This window comes from Cebus imitator, unplaced genomic scaffold, assembly GCF_001604975.1.
Source record: "Cebus imitator isolate Cc_AM_T3 unplaced genomic scaffold, Cebus_imitator-1.0 Scaffold204, whole genome shotgun sequence".
Classification (NCBI taxonomy): domain Eukaryota; kingdom Metazoa; phylum Chordata; class Mammalia; order Primates; family Cebidae; genus Cebus; species Cebus imitator.
The window spans coordinates 1,814,375-1,836,061 of record NW_016107519.1 but is presented as its reverse complement, the minus strand read 5'-3'; the positions used below and the strand labels follow the sequence as shown (position 1 = coordinate 1,836,061).

Sequence of the window (21,687 nt, the reverse complement as noted above, 5' to 3'; positions counted from 1 at the left end):
GTTTCACCATGTTGACCAGGATGGTCTCGATCTCTTGACCTCGTGATCCACCCGCCTCGGCCTCCCACAGTGCTGGGATTACAGGCTTGAGCCACCGCGCCCGGCCTGGGTTTCACTTTTTTTCACTTTTAGTAATTTCTATATATTCTGTGTATTAATAAGAGATTAATACACAGAATATATAGAAATTACTAAAATTAAACATTTAAAAAACCTGATTCGAAAATGAAAACTAAGCTGGATCAGACATTTTTCCAAAGAAATATAGAAACATGACCATTCAACACATGAAAGATCTGCAATATAATGATTTGGTGTTAGCCATGATGGTCTCAATCTCCTGACTTTGTGATCCGCTGGCCTCAGTCTCCCAAGTGCTGGGATTACAGGCGTGAGCCACCACGCGCGGCCACAAAGTTCATTTTTTTTTTCCTAGTATACCACACTGATTCTATACTTCAGTTTCATAAGGGAGTAACAATAATTCCAAGATGCTATTAGTTTTTATGGCCTGGAAACTGACAGATTTGTACAGATTTTGTTCCAGTCAATCAGATAAACATAGAAAGAACAGTGAAAAGAAAATGAGGGTGGTTTCTGACGTGCTGATTTTTATGGTGTCTCCCTCATGTTTGCTGGTTCAATAAATAGCAACTGGAAACGGGAGACTGGACTCCGGCCATGTGAGAGCTAGAGCTAGGAACAGCGACTGTGAATGCCACAGGAGTACACGCAATAACCCAGAAACAAGCTGGAGAGAACCAACAGTGAGACGGCCCAGGACTGAATCTATATTTAAAGGGCTAATGGGGAAAGAGAAAGGAATGAATATTACCTTGAAACTTAAAGAGAGAGTTTAAATGAAGGAGAAAGTTTTTATTTACTTTGAAATTATTTCTTGGCTGGGCATGGTGGCTCACGCTCGTAATTCCACCACTTTGGGAGGCCGAGGTAGGTGAATCACTTGAAGTCAAGAGTTGGAGACCAGCTTGGCCAACCATGGTGAAACCCTGCCTCTACTGAAAATACAAAAATTAGCTGGGCATTGTGGTGGGCACCTGTAATCCCAGCTACTCGGGGAGGCTAAGGCAGGAGAATCACTTGAACCCAGGAGGCAAATGTTACAGTAAGAGGAGATCACACCAGTACACCCCAGCCTGGGTGACTGAGTGAGACTCCATCCAAAAAAATAAAATTAAATTAAATAATTTCTTGATTTTATTAAAATGGTACATGCACAGACAAAATTAAACTAATGCTAAAAAGTTATTAATGAAAAACAGCAGTTCTCTCACTTCCAAGAGGCAGTTACTTTCAATGTTTTTGGTAGTTTTCCCCAAAAAATATATACTTCCATACCAGAAAAATTTTAAAGCTATATTTATCTGTTTTGAATACATTACTATTTGTCCATGTTATACATAATTCAAAGGATAACTGTAAAAAAGCATGTGTCCCTTTAAGTGCCCTGCCCAAAGGCAACCACCATTAGGAATTTTTTACTGCATTCTTCCAGATAAGACATATCCAAGACATATACACATTATTTTGCTGTGCAGCATACTATATGCATTCTTCTGTGCCTTGTTTTATTCACATTAATAATAGATCTCAAAGGTCACTTCACATCATTTGTTATAAAGAGCTTCCTTATTCTTTCTTAAGCTGCATTGTATTCTTTTGTATAGATACATCATTGTTTAAGGAGACCTCAGTTGATAAGACATTTTATTGTTTTCATTCATTTGCCATTTTAAGAAATGCTGTAAAATCTATAAAGACAGGAAGCAGTTTAGTGGCTGCCTGAGGCTGAGCCAACCACTAAACTGCTTCCTGTCTTTATAGATTATATTACCATAAAATTGCAATAAGTCTCACTGACTCAAAGAAAAGCAATTTATTTCCCTAAAATTAATATGTCTCTGTGAGAATGTAGGTGAAAATAATTTGGATCACTAATAGAGGCTCACTATATCCTGTTTAATATACATTTATTTACAAATAAACATGTGTGTGTATATGAAGGTAAATTGTAGCTTATCTGTCCTCTGATCCATTATAAATTCTAACTTGCAAAATTAAACTAAAGTATATCTACTTGTCATAAAAAATGAAGTAATTTGTTAGAAAGATAGCATCTGAAAGTCTTAAATACATGTTTCAAGATACAAAAAAAGACTTACCGTCCAAAATTTTATAAAGTACTCTAAAACTGTTGCAGCCACGAAAAAGCAATATAATAGAGAATACAATAAAAATAGCAGGAAGAATTTGTAATTAGAAAATCCCACACAGTTATTCACCCTGGAAAAATAAAGAAAGCTACATTGTAAAAGTAAGACAAATCACAAATTCACAGAAATAGAAAGTAGGATGGAGGTTGCCAGGGGCTGATGTGGTGGGGGCATGGAGGGCTCTTTAATGCAACACAATTTCAGTTTTGCAGGATGAAAAAGTTCTGGAGATTAATTGCACAACAATTTAAACATACTTAACACTACTGAACTGTAGCCTAAGAAATAGTTAAGATGGTAAATCTTATGAGAGTCTCGCTCTGTTGCCCAGGCTGGAGTGCAGTGGTGGGATCTCAGCTCACTGCAACCTCTGCCTCCCAGGTTCAATTGATTCTCCTGTCTTAGCCTCCTGAGTAGCTGGGACTACAGGTACCCACCACAAGACCTGGCTGATTTTTGTATTTTTAGTAGAGATGGGGTTTCACCATGTTGTCCAGGTGGCTTTTAAAATAATTAAAACGTAATAATTTAAAAAGACAAACTGGAGTGGTACAGTGGTTCATGCCTGTAATCCTAGTACTTTGGGAGGCCAAGGCAGGTGGATTGCTTGAGACCAGAAGTTCAAGACCAGCTGGGCAACATGGCAAATTCCCGTCTCTATTAAAAATACAAAAAATTGGGCCGGGCGTGGTGGCTCACGCCTGTAATCCCAGCACTTTGGGAGGCCGAGGCGGGTGGATCACGAGGTCGAGAGATCGAGACCATCCTGGTCAAAATGGTGAAACCCCGTCTCTACTAAAAATACAAAAAATCAGCTGGGCATGGTGGCGCATGCCTGTAATCCCAGCTACTCAGGAGGCTGAGGCAGGAGAATTGCCTGAACCCAGGAGGCAGAGGTTGCGGTGAGCCGAGATTGCGCCATTGCACTCCAGCCTGGGTAACAAGAGCGAAACTCCGACTCAAAAAAAAAAAAAATACAAAAAATTAGCCAGGCATGGTGGTGCATGCCTGCAGTCCCAGCTACTTGAGACTGAGGTGAGAAAATCACCTAAGCCCAGAAGATCGAGGATGCAGCGAGCCAAGATCATGCCACTGTACTCCAGCCTGGGCAACCAGAGACCCTGTTTCCAAAATAAAATAAAACAAATCAAAGAAACACAAAAAAAGACAAATCAGAAAACTTAATCATTACTACCTAGAAATGGGTCATTTGGGAAGTTGAGAGTGGTGTCTTAACTGTGAATGTGTACATTTAATAAATTCTATAAGGAATGTGGAATTTTAATGTTAATTCTTAATACGGTGTTATTTGGATTAACATCAGCAGGCATTTTTAATGGAGACCATTTAATATAAATGTGTACATACAAATATATGCATATATATAAAGAGCTTAATCTTAATATCTATGAGTAAACTGGACTTCAAAATTTAGGAATACTGGAGTTACTCTAAATTCTCTTTCCTACCCCCTTATGCAATTTCTTCTATTTTTTAATACATACCAAGGACAATGATGATCCATCTTAAGAACACATCTAGGAAACAAACAAGCATAAGAAAATCCATGCAGAAAAATTCTTCTAATTCTAACTTCTCATAATTTTCTTTTATTTGACTTAAAATTTTCCCTTTACAACTGTATCTTAAGAGAATCAACCCAGAAACTAGGTTAGTGATAATTTCTGATACTTCCACACAATGTTCATAGGTAAAAAGTCGTTAATTTTTATACTGGGAATTCAGCTGAACATATTCAGCTGCCTTAGGCCACATCAAGTGATACTTTAATATTTAGATCTGGGCTGGGCACAGTGGCTCCTGCTATAGTCCCAGCACTTTGGGAGGCTGAGGCAGTAGAATCATTTGAAGTCAGGAGTTTGAGACTAGCCTGGCTGACATAGTGAGACCCTGTCCTGAAAAACAAAATTCCTATCAGGTGCACAGTACTTGGTATATGACAGGTCCAGCTAACAAATTAGCTGAAGGAGATAACATGCAATACAGATGGCCCCCGTTATTTTAAACATATGCAAGTCATAAAAACAAAAGTTCAGAAGGAAATAGGCCAAAATATTAACACTGATGGGCTTGAAGATGCTTTTTTCCACATACTCTATAAAATTTTATCCCATGCATAAGCACTACTATATTCTGTAATAAGGAAAAAAAAAAAAAAATCAAACCCCAGATTTGCCTCCCTACTAGAATATGTGTTCTTTTTTTTTTTTTTTGAGATGAAGTCTTGCTCTGTCACCCAGGCTGGAGTGCTGTGGCATGATCTCAGCTCACTGCAACCTCTGTTTCCTGGGTTCAAGCAATTCTTCTGCCTCAGCCTCCCAAGTAGCTGGGACTACAGGTGTGCACCATTACGCTCAACTGGTTTGTTTTTTTTTTTTTGTATTATTAGTGGAGATGGGGTTTCACCATATTGAGCAGGCTGGTCTTGAACTCCAGCCTCTCAAAGTGCTGGGATGACAGGGGTGAGCCACCTCACCTGGCTATGTGTTTTATATTTATATGAAGTTAGACCACAGATTATCTCAAATAACATAACAAAATGAGTAATCTAATACTCGGAAAGTTAAGTAACTTGTGTTACTAAAAGTCAAGGATTAGCTGGATTCCCAAATTAGTGATCTTTCCCTTCAACATACTATCTCCTTACATGTGCTCAAAGACTGAATTTTTTCAAATTTTTCTGGGAAGTCACCGATGGTAATTGAAAACAACAATGAAACTGCCATGGTGGTTTTTTTTTGTTTTAATATCAACATCAATAATAAAAATAAAACTGTCATCATGGCCTTTTTAATCCAAAAAATAAAGTTATCTTTCTCAAGGGGTTTATTAATACTTGTTCATCAATATTATATTAAGCACAAGGAAGACAGCATAAAGCTCAAGAAAATTCTATTAACTGGTATAGGAACTGTTAGCAAAGAAAACGTGTGAGTATATTCCAGCTTTTGTCAATATTTTTGTCTGCCCTGTATGCACAGCAAATAATGGGAGAGGATGAAGTGTCCTTCTCGAGTGTAAAGCATATAAAATGTTCCTTCCCCTTGTACTCTCCCATGACTGATTTCCATGACTAGATAAATAATTAAGCATACATGTGAGTAACACTTACGTGTCACATGCTGAGCAGTGATGCGCCCGATCAGGTTTAATCAGCTGACATTTTTCACAATATCTGATAGCTGTGTGAAAGAAGTAAAAGGAAGATGTTGAACGATGTAAAAACTTAACAAATTTGACATTAAAACTTGCTTTTTCTTTTTTTGAGACAGAGTTTCTCTCATTACCCAGGCTGGAGTGAAATGGCGTGCAATCTTGGTTCACCACAACCACCACATCCTGGGTTCAAGTGATTCTCTTGCCTCAGCCTCCTGAGTAGCTGGAATTATAGGCATGTGCCACCATACATGGCTAATTTTGTATTTTTAATAGAGATGGGGTTTCTTCATGTTGGTCAGGCTGGTCTCCAACTCCCGACCTCTGGTGATCCATCTGCCTTGGACGCCCAAAGTGCTGGGATTACAGGCGTGAGCCACTGCACCCAGCCAAAACTTGTTTTTTTGTTTTGTTTTGTTTTGTTTTTTTAAATAAACAACTTCTGGGTAATCGGTAATTGACAACTAATAATTTTAAAACAATATCAAAATGCATTATACTAGAGAGCTTCTCAAATCAAAATGTCAAGAGATAAAAGAGAATATCAGAATATGATTTGTCCAGCAATTTTTAGATGAAAAGTAGATGCAGGGCAAATAAATGACTTGTACAAGGTCAAACAGCAGGGTGAGGAGCAGAATTAGACCAGAACTCAAGATTTAATAAGTCCCAAGTCCAGTGTTTTTTTTAAATTATGCCACAATGCCTAGGGTATTTCAAAATTTAGACTTTAAGGTATCCTGTGGGATTCTGTTTTTGAAATTCTGAAATAGCTTTATTAAAAAACAAAAAAAAAAACCCACTTTTTATCTGCCATCCCTACTCCAGATAAACAGTAAAATTGTGAATTTATTTTTGAATAAAAACTCTGAAATGTTTTCTACTAAATCCTAATATATACTACTGTTGCCCAATACATATGCTCATTTAAAATGTACGGAACACCTGCTAGGTGCTAGATATTGCTTATGCTTTCAAGGACCTTTCATTTCACAGGAAGAGATGGAGAGTAATAAATAAGTCAACAAAATAAACAGTGTATTAGACAGTGATAGTATAGATAGCAGGGAAGGAAACATTGGGGAATTGTAATTTTAGAAACATATGAGAAAAATGAAATTGAAAGAAGCAAGTTAGTGAGACATGTCTATCAGGGAGAAAGAGAATTTTTTTTTTTTTTTTCGAGATGGAGTGTCGCTGTGTCACTCAGGCACAATAAGCAAATGATCACCACATGGTGGTGTTAGAATTCCACGGCTAAAAATAACAGTTGAAAGGACAGTACAGAAAAAATGGGGTCAGGCACCTTTGTGAAGTTAAGACATAGGAGAAAACAAATGTGGAAAGAAGAACAACAATCATACCAGGATACAAAAGCTGAAGTATAATACTACAGAAAAACACAAGAGGAAAGTGTTTCAAGAAGGCAAAATGACAAAAAGTCTAGGGAGAATGAAAGCTGCTACCTGGAATTCACTAGAAGGAAGTAAGGCCCTAGATGCAGACCACCTAAAAGATCTATAATCAAGGGAAAATAAAATACTAGGCCAGGCATGGTGGCTCACGCCTGTAATCCCAGCACTTTGGGAAGCTGAGGCGGGCAGATCACTTGAGGCTAGAAATTTGAGACCAGCCTGGCCAACATGGTGAAACCCATCTCTACTAAAAATACAAAAATTAGCCGGGTGTGGTAGCATGTGTCTGTAATCCCAGCTGCAGGAGACTGTTTGAATCCTGGAGGCAGAAGTTGTAGTGAGCTAAGACTGCACCATTGTACTCAAGCCTGGGCGATGACAGAGCAAGACTCCATCTCAAAAAAAACAAAATTATATACAATTACATGATTTATAAGAAGTTTCCCTCCCATCTCTGTCCAACTTCTGCTCATTAAAAAAAAAAAAAAAAAAAAAATTTACTGGAAATGTATTATTAAATGCAAATGAGAGGGGAGACTCTCTCGCCTCCTTCAATTTCACCTCCTCCCTCCCCTCTTTTCCAGATGGGAAGGGGGGCAAAGAAGGAAAAAATAAAATAAAATACCAAAGAGCTGGGAAAATAACTAAAAATAGTCCCCAGCTCTCTGCTATCTGTTAACCTTGAAAAAGCTGCAAATAAATGCTATCTCTGCCAGCTAGAGCCCATCAGTAGTTTACGCCCTCCACGTCTCCACAAACCAGGCTCCCTCCTGGAAACCCTTCTGCCAATAAACAGCTTGTTACTTTTGTCTTGTCTCTGTAAGCCCCACTCCCTTGCTGGTTCCCACTTGTGCTGCATATGAATTAGCAAATCAATGAAGCCAAAAGATTTTAAGGTCAGATGTCCAGCAAATGGACAATAACATAGTTCCGCCTCAGTTTCCCCTTTAGCATTGTAAGCCGATAAAAGGGGGAAAAAGGTGCAACTTGGGGAGCTCAGTAAATAAGGTGGTAGCCTCCTGCAGCTCCTGGCTGAATAAAAAAAAACACTTCCTTCCTCAGTTCAGTGTTTGAGAGGTTTGTTCCCCGCCACTCTTGCTACACAAAGAGCTATGCTAAGTACTTTACATATATTGTCTCATTTAATATTTCCACTAACCCAGTCATGTAAATATTATTATCCTTATCTTAAAATGAGGAAGTTAGTGCTTAGAAAGTTTACGTGACTTGCACTGCATTAGTAAGGTTTGAAAAGCTGGGGTTTGATCTGTAATCCATGTTTTCATTCTATACTGTATCAGTTATGCAAAAAGGGCGATCAGTCAAATATCCCCTCCTAAAATCTTTTAGACACTTTAAATTTTCTTGAGTCACAATTTGTACATAGTTACACAAAGGTAATTTTGTGTTGGAGTTTAGAAGCTTAGTGGGTTGAAGAGGCAGACTACCTGGACTTAAACACCTGTTGTTTTTTTATACTAGCTATATGACTTTGAACAAGTTACTTAACCTCACTGTGCCTTAGTTTCCTCATCTGTAAAATGGAAACTATAGTGTACACTTCATAAGGTTGTTGTGAAGTCCAAATGAGTTCACACATGTAAACAGAATAACTGTTAAGCTGCAATCATTACCTGGTATTTAAATCAATTAATGAGGTATATAATATATAATTTAAAACAATTTCCTAAAAACCAAAAAATTAAAAATAAATAAACAAAATAAAGCCATTTCCTGTATTTAAATGACTAGTCACTCATATTCTCCTCGATATCATAAGATTACAAGCTAGGAACAGGAAGCTGTTGTTATGGTCCTGGATCTCAATGGAGGCGTTAGTACAGAGGAAACACCAAGGGCTTTAGAACTAGACAAACCTGAGCTCACGGCCTGACTCTCAGAATATTAGCCTTCTACACCTGAACAAGTTTCTTCCTATTTGTGTCTTTTACTGTTCCCTATTTTTTAGCACATTCTTGAATTTTTTTTTTATTACTCAGTGATGACACACAATACTCAAATTCAGACTTCCAAATGACAGTTTACTAAGAATAATAATTAAAAATTTTAGCCATGAAAGTTGAGCTGGGGGAGAAAAACAAGTACAGAAGAGATTCCTATTAAAGTGAGCCCCTTAAATAATTTATATTGATTTATTTATATATTTATCTATTTCTGCATCTGAAATACCACATTAAACAGGAAAGTCTTGTTGCTAGTTATTATTTATGGCAATAACAGTATCCATTTAATAGTCAAACCATGCAAATATATCCAGGCAGAAATAAACATATTTTTAAAAATCATTTGAAAATGGAAGCTTAAGATTTCTTATTCTTACTTTTTGAAGCTGATGTGGTATAGATAGGTAAAGCTCTTGCTGCTCTTCTCAAAATGTCTTGTTGTCTTTCTTGGCTGAATTCTTTTTCATAACGTTCCTTTTCAGAATTGGATAAATAGAACTATAAAAGGAAAGAGAACCATTAAACTTTTTAACTTCCATGATGTTCATTATCATGCTCAGAAAAAGTTTTATCTAGAACAGAAAAAGAAAACCAAAAAATATTTTACAAAGGCAAAACTTGTCTTCAAACTTCTTAACTAGCAAGTAGATAAATCAAGTATATTTTAAAAAAACTACATACCTTTGGCATATTAAAAAATATTTGGGCCGGGTGTGGTGGCTCATGCCTGTAATCCCAGCACTTTGGGAGGCTGAGGTGAGCAGATCACATGAGGTAGGGAGTTCAAGACCAGCCTGACCAACATGAAGAAACCCCATCTCTATAAAAATACAAAAACATTAGCCAGGCATGGTGGCGCATACCTGTAGTCCCAACTACTCAGGAGGCTGAGGCAGAAGAATCACTTGAACCCGGGAGGTGGAGGTTGCAGTGACCTGAGATTGCACCATTGTACTCCAGCCTGGGCAACAAGAGCAAAACTCCGTCTCAGGAAAAAAAAAAAAAAAAAATCTGCCCTCCTCACCAGATGGCAAAGAACATGAATTAAATATTTTTGCATCTTTGTCTTTCACAAATAAAATTACATTTCTACACAAGAAAGGCTTAATATATAGTCTCCATTAGTAAAAATTTTAGTTGTTTAAAAGTTGCTGTCAAGAGATTTTTAATTTTTGGAAGAATGTCCAAAGTTTTACTTGTTTTGGGTGAGAGGCTAAATCACAGGCATGGATCCCACCAATTTTTAGCCAAATGTCTCAAGAAACTCAATGAGTCTTTTTTTAAAAAAACATTTTTAGCTTTTAAAAAGGTAATCCATAGGACTACTTTCACCAGAATTATCAAGGATTGTCAAGGTAAGCATAGCCGCCTTTTTTCCAGGAGAGATTCCTTTATAGTGCCATTTCTTGTTTTCATTTCTAAGTGTTTGTTCCCATGTGCGGCCAGCCTCTGGTTCATTTCTCTTAATAGCATTTTTCCTTCAGAGTACTTGTTTAATTGTTCTTTTCATATGTCATCCCAACATCTCAAGGATCCTAAGTTTTAGACCTCAATTTCATGTTACCAGGAACTGCAAATTTCTATCAGTCTTTATTTCACAGACTTTTTTTTTAAACTAAGAACTGCGGCCGGGCGCGGTGGCTCAAGCCTGTAATCCCAGCACTTTGGGAGGCCGAGGCGGGTGGATCACGAGGTCAAGAGATCGAGACCATCCTGGTCAACATGGTGAAACCCCGTCTCTACTAAAAACTACAAAAAATCAGCTGGGCATGGTGGCGCGCGCCTGTAATCCCAGCTACTCAGGAGGCTGAGGCAGGAGAATTGCCTGAACCCAGGAGGCGGAGGTTGCGGTGAGCTGAGATCGGGCCATTGCACTCCAGCCTGGGTAACAAGAGCGAAACTCCGTCTCAAAAAAAAAAAAAAAAAACTAAGAACTGCTTGAGACTTGCTCTTCATTGTGTTTTACATTTTAATAACACTATTCCTCAATTTTTATTTACTTGTAGCGTTTTTTATTTACTTTTTTTATTTTTATTTACTTTTTAAGCGTTCTGCTTAAAAAGCCCTAAGGAATCATGACTTTTCATGTTTAAGGAGTATTTGATCTAGTTGCTAGCTCAAATACCAAAATGTCTCTTGCTGCCCCATCATTGCTAATAGTATTAGCTTAATAACGTGGTATTCTGCTATAAACAAGGCAACAACTTGGCATAGTAGAGAGAGCTCTGAGTTGAAGAAACTGTGATTCTAAGAGACTTAGGCAATTTTCTAAGACTGCAGAACTACGGGCAGAGCCAACAGTAAAATACAGGTGTCTTCCGTGTTCTACTCTGGTGCATTTTCAGAGGAAAATTTACATTACAATTTAAAATAAATGCTTTTGCTTTTTACAGATTATTACTCTAACCTAACTAAAACATCAAACTTTAGGAAATAGAAGAGTCTGTTTAGATTACCTAGCTCGGCTTCTACAATCATATTGTGAATGGCACAAGAAACCCCCAAATTACTTATGGGGGACAAGAAGCAACATGGACAGGTGAACAGGACAGTAAGAAGTCAGGTAAGACTCACATAATCTTAATGATGAAAAAGTCTTAAAGACAATGAAGGTCCCTTATCTAACCTTCCATCAAAAGCAGGGACCTTCAGACATTTCTGACAGATTGGGCTCCTCTTGAATACTTTCAGAGAAATATTTTTCAATTTTGCAAGATGGCATGTTCTCTTTTAAGAGAATTTTAATTCGTTAGGAAGTTCTTTCCTGACATTATGTGTCTCTTGCATATTCATAGTAGAGTATAAAATCACATGGTAACATGTTAAATATGTTTGAACAGAAGATGTTCTGACCAAATTTTGCAGATTCCTTATAAAATTTCAACATATTGGCTGGGCAAGGTGGTTCACGCCTGTAATCCCAGCACTTTGGGAGGCCGAGGCAGGTAGATCACAAGGTCAGGAGTTCAAGACCAGCCTGACCAGCATGGTGAAACCCTGTCTCTACTACAAATACAAAAATTAGCTGGGCGTGGTGGTGCGTGCCTGTAATCCCAGCTACTCAGGAGGAAGAGGCAAGAGAATCACTTGAACTTGGGAGGCAGAGTTGAGATTGCACCACTGCAACCCAGCCTGGGCGGCAGAGCAAGACTCCATCTCAAAAAAAAAAAAAAAAAAAAATTCAACATATTTCCCTGGGCTGTCCTATTCCTAAGTCTGCAGTAGTATCCCAGGCCTTAGGCCTCTCCACTGCTACTCAACATCATTACTTTTCCTTACAAATGAAGGTTATACAATTATGAAAAGCTTAAACCAAATGAAAATTTCAAGAGACATCGGAATTTTACATGAGGAATGGAACAAAACAAAAATTCAAATAGATTGTAAAATTTGAATTAGTACTAGAAGTTTGTCTTTCCATTCAAAACTAGTGAACAGAATTAAAAGTATGAAATTCTATTACCTTAAATTCAGTGTTCAGACAGTTCTACTTAAATATATATTAAATGCCAATTTAGAGTGAGGTGCTGTCCCAGATTTCAGAGATCCAAAGATGAATTAAAAACAATCCTTGCCTTGAAAAAGTATATTTCTATAGTCTAGTAAGAAAGCCATATAAATAAAGAATTACGAAACATAAATCAGCATAAAGTACAACATTAATAATATATTACAAGGTATGATAAAAGCTCCCTTGGGATGTAGTGAGAGATAGCAAAGGAAGTTTTTTGAAGGCAGTGTACCTAAGTTTTGAAAGATAAATGGGAATCTTCCAGAAAGATAAAGAAAAGAAAATCTTGGCAAAAGGAACAGCATACAGAAAGCACAAGGATGTGAAAATTATTCAGTATATTCAGCTCAATACACTGCCTGAGTATAGAGTTCCATGAAGAAACAGTGAAGATTAAGTTAGCAAGATTTTAGTTCATGAAGGGACTTGGTGTACCATGCAAACGAACATGAGCTTTATCTTATAGCTAATTGGCAAACTCTGTAGGATTGTAGTCAGAGAAGTGATGAGACTGTATTTTCTTTTAGAAAAGATGACACTTGGTGATGGGAGATGCCTATCAGCTATTCACATGCTGCCTCCTCCTCACCCTTCCTTCATTTAAGTCTTTATCAATCTGCCTGTTATATTCAAGGTCTGATTCTAGGTAATGGGGATACAGAAATAAATAACAAAGAGTTTTCCTTCAAAAAGCTTAGTGGAAGAGATACTTTGAAGATCTCAGCTTAAATGCCACTTTCTTGGAGATTTATTTGACTACACTATCTCAAGTAGCTTTTTCTCCCCTCAAGGAGCTTTTATTTTGTTATACTCTATCACATTACCCTGTTCTTTTTCTAAATTTATCACAGTTTACAATTATTTTGTTTACTGTCTGTCTTTACCGTTTAGCCTAGCACAATCTGACATCCAGTGGGTTGCCAAGAAGTACTTGATTGAAACAATGAACAAAAGACACCACACTTGTATTTACAACTTAACTTCCTTAAAGACTTATAGTTTTTGCTTTTTGTTATTATTATTAAGACAGAGTTTCACTCTTGTTGCCCAGTCTGGAATGCAACAGTGTGATCTTGGCTCACGGTATCCTCTGCCTCCCAGGTTCAAGCAATTCTCCCGCCTCAGCCTCCCAAGCAGTTGGGATTACAGGCGCACGCCACCACACCTGGCTAACTTTGTATTTTCAGTAGAGATGGGGTTTCACCATGTTGGTCAGGCTGGCCTTGAACTCCTGACCTCAGGTGATCCACCCACCTTAGCCTCCCAAAGTGTTGGGATTACAGATGTGAGCTACCATGCCCAGCCCATTTTTGCTTTTTAGACCCAATCAATTCCCATAGACCTAGCTCCCCAAGCATTGCTCTAACCTCTGAGCTGACAGAATCCTCCTAATAAAAGCTGTGAGCTTGGTATTACATCAGCATCAACCTCTGAGCTGACAGATCCTCCTAATAAAGCTGCGAGCTTGGTATTACATTAACACCAACCTCACTGCTTTATAATTGCTTATACAGGGCTACCTCAGTCAGCACACTGTAAGCTCAGTGACAAAGAGAATCTTAAATTCCTGTTCTTGGTTGTTCCTAGAGCTTAGCTTAGCTGGCCCATGATGATTTAATAATTAATTCATTTAACAGTTACTGAAAATCTACTATGTGCCGGATAGTGTGGAAGGGATATAGTGAAAAATGCAACGGAAATATCTCTGCCCTCACAAAATTTACAATTTAATAATGTGATGCATATTAGTAAACAGGCAATTACAATACCAGATGATAAATTCTATGACAGGGCAAATGGAGCATGCCATAGCAACGTCACTGGATACAGGCTTGGGCGTCAGATTAACTTATAGGAGTAAGGGAGAATGAAAGGGAAGTGGATGTAAAGGCTTAAGCTCTGGGCTGAATGATAATGGATGCAATATGCTAAAGCCGCCACCAAAAAATATATATATAACATTTTGATGGTACTTATTATGTGCTAAGTATTCTGAGCCCTTTATATACACTATTAATTCCATATATTAATTATACACTATTAATCACACAGATTATTAATTTGCTCAATTCTTATAGTTATCCTATGAGGTGGGTACTAATATCACCCTCACCTTACAGAGGAGGGATCAACTAAGGAAAGTCTCCAAAGTAACACAGCTAACACAGCTAGTAGGCTGCAGAGGTACAAGCTGAATTTTGGCAGTTTTAGTCCAGACTCTGTGTGGTATTGCTGTTGTTGCTTAGTCCAGAATCTCTGGTATTGTTGCTGTTTGAGACAGGGTCTCACTCTGCTGCACAGGCTGGAACGCAATGGTGTGATCATGGCTCATTGGAGGCTTAAGCTTCCTGGGCTCAGTGATCTTCCTACCTCAGCCTCTGGAGTAGCTGGAACTAGAGGTGCATGCCACCACGCCCAGCTAATTTTTGTATTCTTTGTACAGATGGGGTTTTCTACATTGCCAAGGCTGATGTCAAAGTTGGGGGCTAAAGCGATCTGCCTGCCTCAGCCTCCCAAAATGCTGGATTATAGGCATGAGCCACCACGCCTGGCCTGCATTCTTAGCCTCCACATTATATTGCTTCTGAAAAGTACTACCGATTATTTTTCTTATTCTATTTCTTATTTCCTGTAATGAGAATTATTTACTTTTTACACGTTATGTTTTCAATAGTCACTACTAGTAATTGATAAAATAAAATTAAGTCCTTTTCAATTTCAAGATTAAGCAATGGATGATAGCTTGTAATATAACTTTAAGGGTTGACTAATTAGTACCAAATGCCTGATGAATATATTTGAAGCAATACTTAAGTATGATTTATAGTTTACTTTACCTTTTAAAACAAAAGCATCTAGTAGAAAAAGCAGGCAAAAGACTGTATGGTTACCTGCTAATGTTAAATGTATGTACAGTAGTTCTACTCCTAGGCATCTACCCAAAAGACTACATATATATTATCCGAGAGACATGCACTACGATGTTTACAGCAGCCCTGTTTCTAACAGCTCTAAGCTGGAGGCTACCCACATGCTCATCAACAGTAGACCCAATAAATAAATTGTGTTACATACTACAACTGAATACTAACAATGAGAATGAATGATCTGCAACTACATGTAACACAAATGAATCTTACAAATAGAATGTTAATGAAAAAAGCCACACATACACATACACACACACATATGATTACACACATACACACACTAGTATAAAACTACAAAACTCCATTTATATTTAGTACAAAAAAACAGGCAAAGCTAATCTATGCTGTTAGAAAGCAAGAGAGTGGCTTCTTATGAAGTGGATGACTGAAAGGAAGCATCAGGGGGTTGATGGGGTTCTGGTAATGTTCTGTTCTTGACTTGGGTGGTGGTTACACAGGTGTGTACACATATGCATACTTTCTGCTCTTCACTGCAAAGTCAAATAGGAGTTGATACTATTTTTAAATTTATGGTCTACAATTTTTAATGATTTTTATAAATTTAACACAAAGAGAAATAATTACATCATCACGATCATCTAATATTTGAGTCCTAACAATGTGGCAGGTACACTACTATTTTAAAAGCTTAGGCCAGGCGCGGAGGCTCACGCCTGTAATCCCAACACTTTGGAGGCTAAGGAGGGTGGATCACCTGAGGCCAGGAGTTCAAGACCAGCCTGACCAACATGGGAAAATCCTGTCTCTACTAAAACTACAAAAATTAGCCAGGCCTGGTGGTATGCACCTGTAATCCCAGCTGCTTAAGAGGCTGAGGCAGGAGAATCGCTTGAACCTGGGAGGTGGAGGTTGCAGTGAGCCAACATCGTGCCATTGCACTCCAGCCTGGGTGACAAGAGTGAATCTCCATCAAATAAATAAATAAATAAAAGCTTTAACTGAAAAAATCTCACAATCTTTACAAACATCCTACGAGACAGGCACAATTGTTAGCTCCACTTTTTGAAAAGAAGTGGACCCAGTAAAGAAGCTTGGAGAGATTAAATTGTTAGAGCAAAAAATCAAACTGAAACAATTCTAACTCTAAAGGATATATTCTTAACCATCTTGCTTTATGAAATTTTCGGTGAAGGAAGAATTCAGTCAGCTATGGCAAGGTAAGACACATACTGATCATAAAACTTACTCCACATAAATGTTTACCTATATTATTTTCCAAATGGAACCTCCAATTAGAAGAAACATTAGTCATATTAAAGTGTAGCAACAATAGCTTAGACAATTTGTTTCCATCACAAAACTTTTTTAATTGCAGCATATCTGTTCATGCCTGAAAAAATATAAATGCTGAGAGTTTCTAAAAACAAACTACTTTCCTAACTCAATTCTGTCCCTTAATACTTTTTATTCCAGTAATATAAAGTATGTCTTTAAGAAAACATAGAATGGCAGAAAAGTAATAAGGTTTTCTATACCACTCAACTTTCTCTACACTGTGCTAGTGGACTGTATCTGAGAACTGGCTGATGACTCACATTCACAGTACAGAGTAACCAAGTAGTTTCATGAATGGAAACAGAACACATGCATTATGTAAAGTTTTAACAAAGGTAACACAAGGGAAAAAAATTCCATAATCAGTTAAAACATTTGGTAATTTACCAACATTAAATTTACCTCTTTGGAGGGGGAAGCGGGAGATGTGAAAATTGTCATCCAATAGGACCATACAAACATAACAAAGAACAGATGGAAAGCCACAAGGTAAACAACGGTCTTTCCTGGTAAATAAAAACAAATAACAGTTCGTTGAATCCAAGTGAACACAGGAAAAAGCATTACATTAAAACACAATAATTGGGCCAGGAGGCCGAATCCAATAAACGATTAAATTAAAATGTATTGAAACATCAAATATATTAACTTTACCTGCAAGAGGAAACATTACTAGATACGAAGAAATATTCTGTTCCTATATTTAAGGATTATCAGTCTGGTTTATAAGATTAGATGAGATTTAAGATGAGATTTGGTTGTATTAAATTGCTGAAGTTAAATTTAAGCTGGAACACTTTCTTCACTCACTGTATTTCAAGTTCTCCAAAAGGTCATTTTAAATGACTTAAAATTACTGAAAACAGTATTTATTACTATGAACATTAAATCCAAGGAACTATCAACTGAAAGTAAATAAGTTACAATCACCATAAATAATGAATACATCTGAATAACCCATTCCCTGTATTGTTTAGAAAAAGTACCCTAAATTTAATTCCCCTGGTCAATACAGGCTAACAATAAAGAGTTTTGGCCATTTTGAATATCTAACACAACAGTTTCCTAAGTAGATTAATGTAACATTTCAACATTTCTATCTCCAAATATTAAGTCACTGATAAAATTTTAAGCTTTTTGTTGTATTCTATAGATTTTCTATTTGAAAGAAGCGGTAGTTTCTTTAAGAAGCAAGATTTCTTTAAAAAGCAAGAACTATCTACTGGATGCTTAAATTCTTTTTCAGTTTGTAATGCAACACCATAAACCCACTGAAGATAACAAACACGGACAAGTCTGAAATTGCACTCATTTTTAAAGTTCAGATAAAATGCTACTACTTCCACAAAGGTTTTTTCTGTTACTTTCAGAATTCATTACTCCTTCATACTGTACACTCTCCAAATAATTTGGTTACATTTCAATTAAAGCACTTATTTCAGTAAAGTTAGTTGCTTAATACTGATGAGCTAACACATGCAAAATACTTAGAAGAATGCCTGGCACACAATAAATCCTTCATAAATACTGGTTATTATTACTAGTCTTATCCAGGCATTTTAATTATTTTCTCCAAAATTTGGTCCTTTTTGTGCAACCCCTGTATCAGTGGTTTTCAAGTTTAAGAAGTGACAATGTGTTCACTGGTCTGCACTGAAATAAAAGAAAGGCCAAGAACAATGTAATGAAGCTTTTGTAAAAGCTAACATGTATTTGGTTTGAAGTACTGTCCTTCCTTTGCCTGAGGTTTATTTTCCCTTATGTTTTTGGTTTTAAAAATGCTTGTTCTTTTCAATAAAATAATAGTAATAGTTGACAAACCCTGTTGCAACCCATCCTTTTCTTTTGAAATTGTATTGGTTCATGCCCGATCTCAGAGAACAGAAACCTCAGTCACACAGTGGACCAATGCAGAAACCCAGGCCTGAAATGACTCCTTATATTTCACAGCTAATCAGTACAAATAGTACTAATTCTAGCTCCTAAAATTTCTCTCCAAGTGAACTCTTTATCATTATTTTCACTGCCCATGCATAGTTCATAAATTGTTGCCTATATCCTTTGAATTGCTGCAAAAGCCAATTGGTCTCCTCGCTTCCAATCCATCTCAATGGTTGGTGTAAAACATGTTGCTCATAGTTTCTTTTCCCTCTTGGCTGTGAAATTCCTAAGAAATAATTACAACCTCATGACCAATGCATCTTAGTAAAACTGTGGGACTACACAGTCACCATATTTACATGGTGATTTTTATATTTATAGGTACTCAAATCACCACTTCTATGTACTGAAAGTCAACTAGAAGGCATATAATGTATGCCTTATTTCTAACCCTCACAGTAAGTCTTCTAAGGTATCATTCCAGTTTACAGATGTAAACAATGAGGCTCAGAGAATTTAATACTTTGCCCAATGTCACTTAGTTACTAAATGATGAAGCCAGAATTCAAACCTGTATCTGTTTGACAAAAATCTATGGTTCTTTTCACTATGTCCTACCTAAAATTATAGTTTCCTCCATGTTTTAAACCATCATCTTAAACCATCTAAGCCATTATCTGATGCCAAGATAAAATCCTAACCACAACTTCCATCTATTTTCAAATGTGCTCTTTGTTTCCATTAACATTGTCATACACATTAAAAACCGGTTTCTCAAAATCTGCTTTCTCTATCCTGTCAGTTCTCTCCAGGTTGAACCCCATGGTGTACCCAAAGGACTCAATATCATTGCTTCGGCTGGGTGCGGTGGTTCATGCCTGTAATCTGAGCACTTTGGGAGGCTGAGGTGGGCGGATCACTTGAGGTCAGGAGTTCAAGACCAACCTGGCCAACATGGTAAAACTTCACCTCTACTAATACAAAAAATTAGCTAGGCATGGTAGTGCCCACTTGTAATCTCAGCTGCTTGGTCGGCTGAGGTGGGAGGATCACCTAAACCTAGGAAGCAGATGTTGCAGTTAGCTGAGATCACGCTACTGCACTCCAGCTGGGGAGACCGAGTGAGACTCCATCTCACAGAAACAAAAAAATAATTGCTTCATTTGTTTTTCCTTTGGAAAAGTGTGCAATAACTTAGTCTCCTACTGTTACGATAACACTGAGACCATTTCTCAATCCTGCGATATCTTCATTTTGTTTACTTCCTTTATAAGTATTTTTGCCTAGACCCCATATTAAATCAAACTTATTATTCCTCATCTATACACTATTGTATAACTTTGAGATAGATGGTAACCTTGAGAAACTTTAAATGTAAAAATAAAATGCTCTTCATAGTTTTAAAAACATTTAATATATTTTTAGGATATTAATTTTCTTCATGAGAACAAAACAAAATGGTTTTGCTGAAAAATACATTCTCAGTTAAAAAACAGATAAAATAAAGCTCTTAACACAGACCTAGAATATAGTAAGTACTTAAAAGATGGTGGTGTTATTAAATTATAATGAGCAAAGAATAACAGAAAACAATGCTTTTCACTAAATTCAAATCAATGTGATTATTAATAGGCAAACTTCTGGTTAAATATACATGCTATTAAACCACTGGTTACAAGTAATATAGAAAGTAAAATCTTAGTTAACTGAGAAAATTAAATCAAAGCTGAAAAAAAAAACCTGAAACCTATAATACCAAACTCGGTGTTTAAAAGTTCAAGATCATCTATAACTGAATTTAAAAACAAACAAACAACAAAAAACTGTATTGAAAGACTCTTTGAGAAACACAGTAAAAATAGCCCCAAGAATAATGATATAAGTTAAAAGTTCTTTTATAAGAGCTTCTGAAATTTTCTTTCTGTATCTGTGCTTCCAACATACAGGGAACATTTTTGATTTATAGAAAGAAAATAAGCTGTTCAAGATTGAGTCTGTTTATTCTGTTACTGAGAAATTAAATGTAAAGGTAATTTAAGATTTACATACTTAATGCCTAATCTCCAGTAACAATAATTACTATTTATTAATAATTTCTGTTCAAGTATTTTAGAAATCCTCTGGAGTTTTTTATGTCCAATTAAATTTTGTTTAAAACTGATTTATGAAATTTGCTTTCGTCTCAGTGAAATTTTGAGAAATGATTTTTCCCTCTAGGCACTATCTTTTTGACTTAGTTGTTATACAATTTACAAATTTACAGTCTGGTTATTTTATTAACTATCTGTGCATTGTAAAGTGCAATTTTAACAAATGCATAAATTAGAACCATCTATAAAATTCTGACATCATGAAAGCTGAATTGTCTCCTCAATGTAGCCAGAAGTCATATTAAAAATCTAAAAAAGTTTTGAAAAACATACGAGGCAGAAATATTTATATAAATATACACAAAGAAATTTGGGTATTAGATGCTGTACAAAATAATGGGTACTTTAATTTACACAAAAAACACCAAATGAGAATATATGGAATGTCTTGTTCTGGAAACAACCTTATTACTCCTTTTAATTACTAAAATTTGAAGATAGAGATTTTATTTTTAAAAAACAAAAACACACGTCTTCATCACTAAATGAAATGTTCCAATTAAAATATCATTAATCGTTTAACTTAAATTGAAACGAAAAGTGCCTTACCATTTTCTTCATTTCCAAAGATAGTAACTAGAACAGAAGAAAAAATAGTGAATAAATATAACATTTATTTAAAATTTTGTATGTAAGTTTTATTTCAGGTTGAATATTCATCTTAATATTATTTTCAGGAAAATAAAATTTAGTTATAAATCGTACACACTAATGCAAAGTCAAAATTGCACTAAAAAACTCCAAAAACATTAAAATACTAAAATTAAAATTCTTTATCATTAACATTATAGTCACACTAAATGTTTTCAGAACTTTAAGTATATCAACATGGTTATAGCTGCAATGTTTTCTTTAGCTCTTTCCTTAATGACAACTGCAGAATGAACAGAACTATCCTCTATGGCCCTCATAACTTATTATTCAGTCTGTGATGTACCCCTATCAACCTCTGTGAAATCTATACTCAAGACAAATGCATTTTTCTAAATAAACAAGTAGAGGAACTTACCCTGTTAATTGTTAGAGTGCTTTTTCTCTGAATAATTAGATACTGAAGAAGTCAAACCAAGCACAGAAAAGGTAATTCAGTGTCTACCTCTCTTACGTCTTCTTCCATCTTGTTTGTATT

General features: G+C 36.3%; 1 protein-coding gene across 19 annotated transcripts in view; it reads right to left on the bottom strand.

Moving 5' to 3' along the window:
- ZDHHC20 (zinc finger DHHC-type palmitoyltransferase 20) overlaps positions 1-21,687 on the bottom strand; it is an 84,442-nt gene that overhangs the window by 23,097 nt on the left and 39,658 nt on the right. For all 19 annotated transcript variants that reach the window (XR_005203338.1, XR_005203339.1, XR_005203340.1 and 16 more), the window contains exons 2-7: positions 21,108-21,134; positions 16,930-17,033; positions 9,168-9,288; positions 5,368-5,437; positions 3,740-3,772; positions 2,184-2,304 (exon numbers count right to left, since the gene is read on the bottom strand). Coding sequence is in view for 14 of the 19 variants with exons in the window: in XM_017548167.2 (XP_017403656.2) it covers positions 2,184-2,304; positions 3,740-3,772; positions 5,368-5,437; positions 9,168-9,288; positions 16,930-17,033; positions 21,108-21,134 (476 nt within the window). In the remaining 5 variants the exon portion in view is untranslated. The remainder of the gene's footprint in view (positions 1-2,183; positions 2,305-3,739; positions 3,773-5,367; positions 5,438-9,167; positions 9,289-16,929; positions 17,034-21,107; positions 21,135-21,687) is intronic.